General features: G+C 37.8%; 1 protein-coding gene across 1 annotated transcript; it reads right to left on the bottom strand.

Annotated features, from left to right (window-relative positions):
* Nucleotides 1-468: 468 nt before the first annotated feature.
* Nucleotides 469-10,343, bottom strand: LOC104535431 (ras-related protein Rab-13-like; the record flags this gene model as incomplete). The annotated part of the gene is made up of 6 exons (XM_010192013.1): nt 469-559; nt 1,486-1,562; nt 6,328-6,429; nt 8,084-8,198; nt 9,122-9,203; nt 10,134-10,343. Coding segments are annotated over 6 exons (677 nt in total), but the record flags the coding sequence as incomplete, so codon positions are not given.
* Nucleotides 10,344-12,889: the final 2,546 nt, after the last annotated feature.

Genomic DNA, 12,889 nt, shown 5'->3' with positions numbered 1-12,889 from the left:
CTGGTGTGTTGCTTTCAAACAACCCACCAGCTACTTATTTCAATTTTTAAATAACTGTAACAAAAGTCAAGACAAAATCAGGATCTAAAGAGCACTGAAGTTAACAGAAGTATGCAGAAGATAGGTAATCCGCACAAGTAAGAATTTACTTCACATTCCAAGTAGTTTTCTTCCTATAAAATTATTTCTTATTATTAATAATGTGGCAGCTTCTACAAGCCTTATCACAAAGCAGCATTCAGTGGTGTTAGGCATCAAACAGAATAAAATACTGTTACTGCCCCAAATACATTGTTAATTAACTAAAGACAATATTTGTAAAAATGAAGATCAGAGCATACAAGGATTTTAAGGTTCATTTACACCTACACTCAGAACTCAGGAGAAATATTTGGAAAATAAAGCAAATTTGATGGTGTCATGTAGTGTCTTATAAATGCATGGCTTGTCTAAGCATGCCCCAGCATTTTATGGCCTGATACAGCAAGACCTCTTATTCACATCAGATTGAAGCTCAACGGTTTTCTCTTTCACTTTATCTTCGTGTTCCTTTAAAATCCTGGAGGAAAGAAACAATACCGTTGAGAAGAAAGTTAATACCCATAAGACATCAAAACAAAAAATATTTTCCCCAAGCCTATAAAATTATCCAGAGATGAACAGAAAATGACAGAATTTTGTGAACTAACAAACAAACAAAAAGGTACAATTACGGTGACCGCATCACAAAACCACCTTTGCTCACCTAGTTAGAAAAGTGTAGTTGGTGCTGATTTAGCATCATTGTTATTATACGCTTATTTAGCATTTATTGTATATTACAGAGACTCAAAACAGTGATTTTCATCTGTTATTTCACCTGTTTTTGAGGCTGAAGCAAAATAAAACCACATCTGGCTACCTAGTCACCTGACACATTCACAAAATTTCACTAACTTCTGCAACAGTATTAAAGACCTGCCAATTCATTACCACTGTTTTCACCTCTGTAAGTACTTCAGAGGAGATTTACCTGTGTTTTCACCCCTAGCCGTAATATAACTTAAAAAATCCAGCTCTTCCTCTCTCGAGTCCCCATGCAGACAGCAGAATCTGAGCTGTAATGACCAGAGGGAAGAAAGAAGCACATCCAATGTTCTCCTGCAAGGACTCAGCAGCATCCATTGCCAAGTAAACTTCTCAAAACCTCCAAGAACTTTCTGCAAGAACTATCACAACATCCCAAGCCCCCCTGCTCGCCTAGCAACAATTCAGGTGTTTCTGGGTCTATGCAGAGCTTCTCTAGCTTACACAGGGCTCTTTACGAACCTGAGCAACTGCTCAGTTGGAGAAACAGGGCCAGGCTACAGACCAGTTTAAAAGGAACAAATATTTCATCACCGTAAGCTCCTATCAAACTAATTTAACAAACAGAATTCACTCTGTGTCATCAGTGACAGGGAAGTCAGGCATGTATAGAACTCACAGATTATGTTTGCTTCTTACCTAGCTAAGTGAAGCACCGAGTTTTTGGTATTGTACCCTGAATATGCACTGCATTCATAGAAAATTAGATTGTAATCCTAGAATCAAATAGAAAGACCACTTCAGTTAAGCTTGCACAATATCTCACTTCAGCTCTAAGAAAAAAGCAACATAGATATATTGAAATACCCAATTAAAGAAACAGATCATCCTAGGAAAAATTAGAATTTCATTCTAGAGCTAACAGTAAAGAGTAACGAAAGAAAAGAAGTCCAAGGGTGCCTCCCTGACAACAACTATATGCATTTCTTAGCAGTACAGCAGCTTTTGCTGGAAGAGTATGATCTCTGAAAGCCTCAAATGCAAACATGCTTTGTAAGATACTGAGCTTTCTCATGAACTTTTTCTTGTGAACGTTCCTTGGGATGATGAGGCAATTCGTACATCACCGAGTGCTTGACAAAGCACATGAAAATACTTCCAGTGACTTGTTTTGTTGTTGTTTTTTTTAATTTTGGCAAGCTTCAGCAGCAGTATTTCTGTATTCAGCAGTTTGAGACCAATGTTTTGCAGCAAAAGACCAAGAAAAAACTACAGCAAAAAAATAACAACAAATTAATTCATTTTTTCACTTGTGAAATTTTTCTGCACCTTCAGTCACCCTGCAGCTTTGGTTTTGTAGCCCCTGGGAGCTTTGCAATTTAAAAAAATGTACAAATTATCAATCCCTGGAGACAATTCTCAGCACTTCAGCTGAAGCCATATCACAATAAATGCAAATGCAAGAGATCATCTGCATGAAATCCTGACCTGGCAGCTGTGATGGCAAGAGGAGTCTGAGAGGGAATGACAGATTTTTCTCTCCAAAAGACAACTGACTACTTTAACAAGAAATTACATTGAAGATCACCTACGCTGCCCCTGTGGCATCACTACCTGCCCTTCTACCCATCCAGATTTCAATTTTCTATTCACTTACTATTTTTCTATGTGTCTTATTCCTATTTATGACAGTATCTTAAAAATCCAATAAATAAGTCAGTAGCTTAGGAAATTACAATCACATGTCTGCATATTTCATTTGTTTGCTATTAACTGTGGTTACTGGATTTGTACTTGTTATCAGTGTTGTCAAATGTCAGTTTTGAATATGCTTTCAGCAGTTATATGGTTTGTTCTAATGAACATCACGATTAAACCTCTTGTAGTAATTTCTGAGTGGCCAGATAAGCACAGAAGAACAAAGAAGGGAAGAAATCCAGCAGTGTTAGATGGATATTTTATTGATTTTTTCTTTTAAAGTGTTCTGTATAATGTTTACAATGGCAAAACCCTATGATTCTCTTGCTTTCCTAGAAAAGTTTTATGATAAAACTTGACAGTCGCAAATTTCTTGCTAGCTATGCAAACAGAAGCTTAAAATATAATTTAGACCTTTTTTTTCTGCTGAGCTGATGAGAATGCTAATAGAAAACCTACTGCGGTCTGTATCTAGCTAATTTATGTCAATCAAGCAGAGCAATACTACTCCTACAACTTAATTTCACTAGAGGGAAACTCTCACTGACGACACCATTTATGCTGGTATGAATCTAAATGGATTTTTAAACAAATTCCATGGGCAGGGCAATTTCTTATTGGTGAAATAGCCATTTAAAACTCAATTTATATTAATTGCTTATTTCTGTCAGTCTGGCAAACAGATTCTTCTCTGGAGGGGGAGTCACCCTGGAAATGCAAAGTTTTATTCCTTTGAATCAGGGAGGAAACTTAAATTTATAGCAAACACAACAGGAACAAAGTAGCAGAAGGCAGGACACATATAATTAATAAGCCCAGAATGCCATCCATCTCCATCCAGGAACTGGCTATAGAACCTGGAAGATCACTGGCAATTACTTCATTTAAAAAAGCTACATACAGATCAGCAGACATCTAAAGAACAGGTAGGAAAATGAATGATTACCAGAGGGAGCTGGGCAATTTCTGTCCTGTAAAGTAGTATCGCTCTGAGAATAGCTCCCACATTAACAGTATTTGTGTAACAATGGCACTGACAGGTTGATAAAGGAGACACTGTATGAACACACAGTACCAGTCCTCATCCCACGAAGCATACAGAGTCTGCAAAGTCAAGGCAGACAAAGGCATTATTATTTTATAGTTGAGGAACAGACATAAAGAAGGATTTATTGATCCATTTAAGATCATTCAGGAAGTCTGTGCAGGGCTAAAATAAAATCATGCTGCCTGAATACCCGAGCAGCACCTCTATCATAAGCCATTTTATTTAAGTAATTGGCAGTGGTTACACTAATCCACTCAAATAGAACATTGGCTGTTCCTGGATGCTCACAATATGCTCTGAATACTCTGTATTGTTGTGCTTATATGAACTCTTGGATCAAGCTAAGCTAAACAGAAATTTGTAAGTGGAATTTTCCTTCTGGATCCTCTGCTAAAAAAAAGTCAAATGGACTTGCCTCTTTTTTTTTTTTTGCTTTCCTTTCCTTATCTTTTTTTTTTTTAATTTCTCTCTCTTTTTCTTATACTTCCAGCAGCTCTATCAAGAGAGTTTTAGATGTTTTCCATCAGATCATTCTTGTACTGCATGGGAGCATTTTGCTTTGCATCTGCTGTCTCTCCCTGCAAAGTCAATGATGCGAAATTCTCCTTATCATCACGATGTTTCCTGTTTAATTTATTCAACTACAGTTCAGCTTCATCACAGCCTTGTTGTTCCCTATGATAGCTTCCATCATTTCAATCCCTATCCTCATTCTATCCCCCCTTTCCTAGGGTATCACACAGACACTGCAACAACCAGTTTTCTCAAATGACGAGGCATTGAAAGGATGTCCTTCAGGCTGCCGTTCTTCCCTTCAGAAATGAACTGTGCTGCCTGCCTTGCAAAGACGTCACACGACACGTGCATTATAATGGGAACCCATGACTTTTGGACCAAATTTGTAGTACATTGACTTTTAAGATGTGAAGCAAAGCAAGAGTTAATAGCGCTGGGCTGGAATGCCTCCTGAAATTACACATTCCTCTCTGACTACAGAAAAAACTAGGTAAAAATGATCCCATTCTGTGAGATCTTGAAACAATCCATACAAACTGTTGGACTTCAGGGTCGATAGGCTAATCTGGTTCTTTGTCTACATGAGAACAGTGTTCAGGGTTTATCTCACCAAATACGGGTATACATATTAGTACCAGCACAGCATCTAGTCCTCTGTATTTGAGGTAATTTTTGAGTAATTCATGGTGAGTAACTCAACTGCATTCACCAACAGAGATCGTGGTATGTGGTTTCATGGGAACTGCGTGGCTATTTAGCAAGAATTAATATTTCATTAAAATTCATGGTTATTATTAGCTCAGCAAGCAAATTGTTATAATTTAATTATATCTGTACTGCTTTTCAACTAATCCATTGTCATTAATCATTCCTTCCCTTAGCTACCTCAGGCAGCATATTCAAAAATTGAAATGAGTCATTCAGATCCATTCATTTGATTATAACCGTCTTTAATTTGACAACTTTCTTTGTTTTACTTATGCAAAACATTTTATTTTCTTCCATGACATGTTAGAATTAATGGCCTGGTGGGCTGTGAGTTCTATATATTAGAATGATTCATCTTTGTTTTACTAGTACAACTTTTTAAGAGAGCTAAATGACACGTAAGACACCTACTCTGTCCATTTAGCATTTATGTGTCATTTGTTTTTCCACAGAAGGATTCAGTGTTACACCCTGGAGTCCCTCCTAGCCTCCAGGGTCTCAAAACTATCTGCATTTCCATGCATACAAGAAAATAAAGCAGATTTCCTAAAGGGAGAACCTTTTAGGGATAAAGTTCAAGGCTGGTATTGCTCCCCTGTAAAAAAACCAAAATAACAGACACAAACCTGAATATGGAGGTATGCTTGTAAAAGGCTGCATGAATAATCAAAATAAAGATTAAAAAGAGCTCTGGCCCTAATTCCTGCAGTTATAGAGGTGCCTAGCAGCAATCTTTCGTATAAATCAAGAACAATTCAGCTGCACATCCTTTTTGGTTACCAGCAAGCAGAGCTGTAAATCTGTTTTCAAAGGAGAAACAAGTACATCTGTGAAACCTAGCCCATTGTTAACTTCAGGTAAATTCCTACCAACTCAGTTAATTTCTCAGGAATACTGGGATGACTTATGTCGAAACAGATGGATATTCTGGAGGCATTTGTGCTCAAACTATATGCATTGTATAGAGAGATTCAAAAGAAAAACTGACGGGCATGTTACACAGGAATATAAACAAGTACTGGCTATTTGCAGTCTCATAATGCTTAATTTATGGCCCATGGATCACCAATGCTCTGGTAGATGCAGACTGTTAACTATACTTATTTTATCGCCTTGATGGAAAGTTACTAAAAGTAAACATGTTTTCTACTCCTACCATGGGAGTAACAGATGGTCTTGTGTGGTTTTACAGGAGGTAGGAGGGAGAAAAGGTCCCCAAATTATCTCTCTGTTAAGAATCCATCCACAGAAAAAAGAGAGAGAAAAAGAGAAGGGAGGAAAAAATAGAGAGAGAAAAAAGATAGAGAGTGGAAAGACCACGAGACTGAATTCTTAAATAATTTTTGCACCATTCCTTGGGTTTTTTAATTTATACAGTTTTATAACTACTATAATTATCAGCATTTACATCACTGAGAGCTGAACTGCTAAGTGTGATGAGGTTTCCAATTCTTAAAAATACTTGTCTAATTAAAATTAATCTGTATTTCTATGAATTTAGACACATTCAGACTTCATTTTAAAACCTTCACGTTCAAGTTTTGTAAGGTCTTCCCCTCTAAGTATATTACCTTAGCAAGATGCTCTCCCATTCCCATAGGGACCTCACGTTCCTTTTCATTATCAGTCTTATTACCCAACAAAAGCACGGGTATATTCTCCCCAGCTGCCTCCTGCAGAGCAAAGAATAAATATCAACCAAGGCATTGTATTTTAAAAAATTACAGATCATAAGGATAAAAACTAACAAAGATCACACTGCAACAAGATGTTTCAGACATCATGTACAAACCAGGTATGTGCTGCTTTACTTACAAACATGTTCAGTATTAAAGTTGGATAAAAGGCATGAAAAAGACAGAATGCTAGAGATTGTACTAACTTGGCATTTTTAAATTACAGCACAGAAGCTCATCAGATTTCATATTAAAATGGGAGAAAGAAAACTACCATGCTACACAGGCTCTGACATTGTATGATTATAGCCACTGCTTTTCAGATTACATGGACAGGAAAATAATGATGACATCTTGGTAAAATTATACCAAATATATTACAAGTAGGGGAGAGATACACAGAATAGGCCCCAAAATACACAGAATAGGCAGGAATCAAAATTAATTCTGAAAATGGATATAAATGTCACAGTGAGTTCATTAATAAAGTGGGCTGAATGCTGCAGCAGTAAATGGACTTGGATGCATGTCTTCAACTTAGCAATAGTTTGTAGCAAGCAGAATTAGTCAGTAAAGATGAGTGAACCATTACAGCTTGAAAAATATTTTGACCACAATATTTGACTTTTTTGGATCAAAACCTGAAATTCTCTAGCTTTTACCATACTGAATTATAACAATCACATTTAATAAAGGCCTGTTCTTACAAAATGCATGCTACTATTACTTCAGTAGAGCTGTTCGGATGAGAAATAACTATGCCTGTTCGGAAACATTTGAATAAATGAGTCCTAATTTCAACCTGCAAAGCCACTTACTGGCCATTATGGAAAATAGTGTATTATACTAGAATACATGTCCAATAAAATCAGACTAAATGATCTCTGCATACCAATTTTTCCCCTACTTTTTCAGTGGCAATAGTGAGCAAATAGGAAGTCACACTGTTCTCTCTAGCGACTCCAGTCCTTTTTGGGAGCAGCCTCAGTTTTATTTTTATTTTTTATTTTGGCCACAACCAAATCCAGGTGCTTGCACTCTCAGTATGTTGTCTATGAGCTAGAGAGATATCAAGAGGAAAAAAGACAACTTTTAATTAAATGAAGCCACTCAGTGGCAAGGGCTATGATTTTGTTTTCATGTGGTTGAAAGGATGATCCCCAGGAAACTGAACTGTCTACCACAGGACAGTTTTATAGCACTAATGTAGACACTGTAGCTTTAAGTTGATGTCTTATGTTCACAACACAGTCAATTCCCTGTGAGCTACATACTTGGTTGTCAAGCTGCTAGTGATGATCAGTGATCATCAGACCATCACTGCTGATCCAAAGCACCTCCCAGTGCTAGTGGATATCCAATGGGAACCATCAGCTAGATAACCTTTATGAGAAATCAGAGGACTCCATGCTGGGCTTTCCCACCATTATAAGTCCTTAAAACCCTGGAACTGTGATTATTTTCATAGACACAGACGTTCTAAAAACAGCTATACTGGTATCTGTGCAGACCAAAATCACTAACAAAAACATAATTGTGACAACACAAGATACTTGCTGCTCTGTGTGCTTTGCCCTGCTAACACTCCCTGTCCGGAAGAAGGTAGAGAATAATGACAGCAGAGTTTAAATTTAAAGTGACGTCACGTTACCTCAATGCTTATCAGCCACTGCTTGACAGCTGTGAATGTGTCTTTTGCTGTTATATCATACATCACAATGACGCCATCAGCTTTTCTGAAAAACTGCTTGGTAATACTTCGGTACCTACAAGTAAGAACCTGTTTACAGCTCTCTTCAACAGAAGTAGCAACCTGACAATATAAGTAAAATTTTATAGTCATTCCTCCTGTCCCCAAAGGAAGATGTTGCCATATGGTTTCTTCTACTCGTCTAGTCTTAGTAAAGGTTAAACCTCTGTTGATTTGGTTTATATATGTATCCTAAAATTCCATAAACTAGGCAAAGGAGAAGCTGTAATACTGATCTTCACTGCAGAACCTGTTTGAAAGGTAAGCCTTATTATGAATTGTAGTAAGCAATCCCATTCTTCCTGATCCATCAGACCCCTTTTCACATTCAGCAGAAGATTCACAGATGACACTTACTACCACAAATTACTGCAATAGCAAATAATTCTTTGCAAAAAAATGTATTTCAAAATAGACTGAAAAAGTTCTCTCTGCCTTCTTTAGTTGATTCTGGGTTAGTGTGGATAATCAGTTGCATAGCTCACCTTCTCCCATCCTCTTTCATTCTGAGGTTGGAGCAGAAATTTCCCCCCCACAAAAGGCCCTGTTCTGCCTAAAGCTAGCTAGATTTCTGTTTGGGGCTTTTTTTCCAAAGCTTCCTGTAGAAAACATAGATCATAATTACCATCCTTGCTTCTAGTAATAGAAGACTACACAATAGGTAAGGAGATGGGGAAAGAAATTACCGCTGAAAACTTAAAAAACTTGGAAATCTTCAACTACAAAGGGATTACTTCAGAGAAAAAAAACCTCATCTTTTTTTACTATTAAGGCATTTTCTGCTATAGAAATAATTCTGGGTACATTACTCAACCAGTGAGTTTTCTCACTTTCACCCTTGTGATTCTCTCTCTCATCCCACTGGACGGGAGAGTGAGCGAGCAGCTGCGTGGTGCTAAGCTGACTACCATGGTTAAACCACAACAGAAAGTTTCTCACCGTTCCTGGCCAGCAGTGTCCCAGAGCTGCAGGGCTACCTGGGTATTATCTACTGTGATGGTTTTCACATTGTAATCCACGCCTATAAGAGAAATACAAGGTAGGTTGTCTCTTTATATGCTCAGTTTGATCTTTGAATACCTGATCCTGCAAATAGCAACAATTCCAGAAAGGTAACAAGATAGATACTACATTAAAAATTATGTCCATAGTCTCTCACTATCAGAGAACAAGAGCTTTTATTCCCAGTTCTTCAGTAATAAAATACTCACCTGAATGTTCTTAGATTGCCACAAATGCTAGACAAATCCACTAATTTAGATACCTTCTGCTGTAAACAAGTTTTATTTCATATATGCTGCAGAATAAGTAAAGCCTAAATACAGACTAAGTATAATGAATCTGGTAATTTACAGTAACTCAGCTGCATTGCAATAACCTGTACTTAAGTTTTTGTAGCTTGATTATATGTCTGACTTTTGAAAGTTTGGTTTACAACTTCAGGCAATGCAAATACAACATAGACTTTGAAATGTTTAGCTTTGAAAACACGGGTCCAATATATTTCTTTGGTGCTTAGTATAATGCTAAATCTTCAAACATAATTAAGTTATTCTACTTTCTCTCTAAAACAAAATCAGATTACTTAGAGGGATAGAGACTGCGTATAGAGGTAGGATGGCTAGCACAGTGCAGTCCAGAGGACAGGATATCCATTTCAGAACAGCGAGATTTACAAGGAAATTCTAGCTTTCATTGAAATCAATATGATTTTTCTGATTTATTTCAGTGCTCTCAGGTCTTCAGTACAGAATCTATTCTGAAACCTCCCCATCAACTACCTGCTTCCCAATTTAGGAGACATCACTTTGCATGTCCTACTCTCCTTTTGGATAATGGCTTTTACAACATCTGTATGTTTCTGTTTTATAACACAGGGCCTGATCTCAGTAGAAGCTGTTTAATACTGTTGGAAAAAAATAATAATAGTAATAATGTTTCTTAAACTTACCTACAGTAGCAGCTGTGCCTGGGAAAAAATGATCTTCACAAAATCGCCTTAAGAATGAAGTCTTTCCAACGCTCGAATTGCCCACAAAAATAATCTTGAATAAGCGGTCTGGGACAGAGTTTATTCTTTCCTCCTTCAAGTAAGAGCAAACATTAGTCTCCAACTGTTCTATAAATCCTGCTGTCTGATTTGCCTTGTCTTGAAGGCTAACTGAGATGGAAAAAAGAAGAGATTTTATCCTATCATGTTCTCCATTACTCATAAAGCAATATTCTGCTTCTTAAAATAACTCTGCATTTCAGATGTTTGCCATGCATCATTCCAGATCATTTGAAGTGCAGTGATTTGGACTGAGCTCTGGAAGTATACTGAACACAAACCTTGACATGAGACTGCATTGAAAAATGCATGGAATTGCCAAAAGAAAATGGTTTATGTCGATCCCTGCAAAACAAAACCCACGAAACTTCACACAGCTCTGCTCAGTAGTTTCACCCTATACCAATGACATAGGCTCATCTTCACCTAGATAACAGAAGCAAAGCCATAACTTTTTGGCTTATGCCATCTATCACCAGATTCTTCTCCTTGCTACTACTGTGGAGCTAAGAGCTTCCATGGAATTACTGCACTCCTACATCTGTTTAACAGTACAAGCAGAAGCATGGGGGAGACAAGAGACAGAATTAGACCCAGTTAATCAGGGTGCAAACATTCAGCTCTCTTTCTGTCATTTAGTTTTTTAAGCAGAAAGAACAATTTGTTCTGCCTATCCACATCCTGTTTACTGCAGGCTAAGCTAAGTGGATGCTGGAGAGAATATTTATATCCTCTGTCAAGTAGGTCATTATTCCCAAGACCTTTGCATATAGATCAGAGCTGCTTAGGGAAGAACACTGGAGCACCAGCTGGCCTCTTCACTTATTTTGTGCAAAGATGGAGGAGGAAGAGGAGGACAGTGAGACTGTTCTTCATGCTGCAGAAGGAGAGCAAGATCATGGATGCTCCTAGCATTAGTTTGCTGGGGTAGGGTTGTGAGGAGGGAGAGGAGAGGAGGGAAGGGGCAGGAGGGAAAGACCCTCTGCCAGGCATCTGAGGTACAGAACGCCCGAGACTGCGGACTTCAAGAAGATATCAGAACTGAACTCACTTCCCAATGCTCCTTTGAATGGGACACTGAAGTCTGGCCTTGCAAATGCTTTCTACAAATACACTGAAGCCTTACAGAAAGGAGGAGAAACAACACAGATTGTCTCAGATCCTTCATCTTCCTAGTGCAAAAGAGAGAATGACAAGACTTCATATCTGAGTGAGCTACACAGGTAAAAACTGCATGGAATCATTCTGCCTCCTTTGCACAAGTATTTCTGGATCCCACACTCCTTTATACTGCAGAACCTTTGAGCAGCAAGACATGAGGGGAGAGAAGAACTGGCTGCAGGAGACACTCTAGTTGACATATGGCACTGAGACTCGCACCTCATAATTCATGATGCAGGAAGCAGGGAGTTTTTAACCTTTTTCTGATGTTTTATTCAGGTCCAGTTAAGGATTATATGCAGAACTGCCTGGAAAACACACATTAATTGAATACCACTCCTCCTAGCCCAGGCATGCTGTCAGGAGAGGGAATCAGTGTGCGAGCACTCTATGGAACAAGATCACTTCTGATGTCTAAATCGCATGGTCAAAAAAAGGTGATCCCAAGAGCCATCATTTAGGAAATGCAAAGTTGTATGAGAAATACATCAGACTACAGCTGGTGTATGGAAGGAGATGAAGCACTGCTCGCACAAAGTGGCAGGGGCCAGACACTTTTACACAGCCTAGAGACTGCCCTAAGCAATGGAGTGCCATCAATTGAATAGTTGATAGCAGGCCAAGAGGACCATGCATGTATTTCAGTGTCACATGGACAGAGTTTACCAAAAAGCAGTATTCTGCTGTGGTTTATTTTAAACTAAATATTAAAAAAAACCCCAAACAAACAAACAAGGAAAAAACAAACCCAAACGAAAGACTGGGCTAAGGCACTGACATTTCACAAAATCATAGAATACCAGGTTGGAAGGGACCACAAGGATCATCTAGTCCAACCTTTCAAGGTAAAAATATAGTTTAAATGAGATGAGTAAATTATACAGAATTTCCAGTTCTAAATGACCTTTGTAAATGAACTTCTGGTTAACCCTCATGATGTTTATTTAGAAACTGAAACAAAGTGTTTTCAACAATCAGGCAGGAGACATTTTTCTTCTCTTCCCTCCTTGCTTGCTCTCAGTTGTTTATGGGAACAAAGAAAATAATAAGAAACAAGGTCTTTTTTAATGCCTAGTTCCTACCCAGAGATGATGGGGCATGACTGCCAAAACAGAGCAGGCAGGACAGGTTTGTCCTAGCTGAACCTTGCTTTTGCTGTCCTAAAGTCCAGTGATGCCATAAATAAAAAATGTGATAAAAAATAAGACATATAGCAAGAAAAAAGTGTAACTGTATTAAATCATTTCAAAGGATGAAGCTCTTTTCTGTGCCCAAGACTTTTTATTAAAATGTACTACTTAGAAGTTATTATGTAACCATGGCATGACTCTATCATAATTTTTAAGATATGCTTGCTTCTTCTAAAAGAACTATATAATTATGACCAAGCATACCTATTTTTCCTATACTGTAATCTTTTTAATATGTGCTTCAAGAATCTAAAAATGAGTAATACTTACTCATTACCCAGGTTCCAGTATAAATTGGGGAAAGAC

Source organism: Mesitornis unicolor, unplaced genomic scaffold (genome assembly GCF_000695765.1).
Source record: "Mesitornis unicolor isolate BGI_N332 unplaced genomic scaffold, ASM69576v1 scaffold31249, whole genome shotgun sequence".
NCBI lineage: Eukaryota > Metazoa > Chordata > Aves > Mesitornithiformes > Mesitornithidae > Mesitornis > Mesitornis unicolor.
The sequence above is the reverse complement of the archived record's forward strand: the minus strand, read 5'-3'. Positions and strand labels throughout refer to the sequence as shown.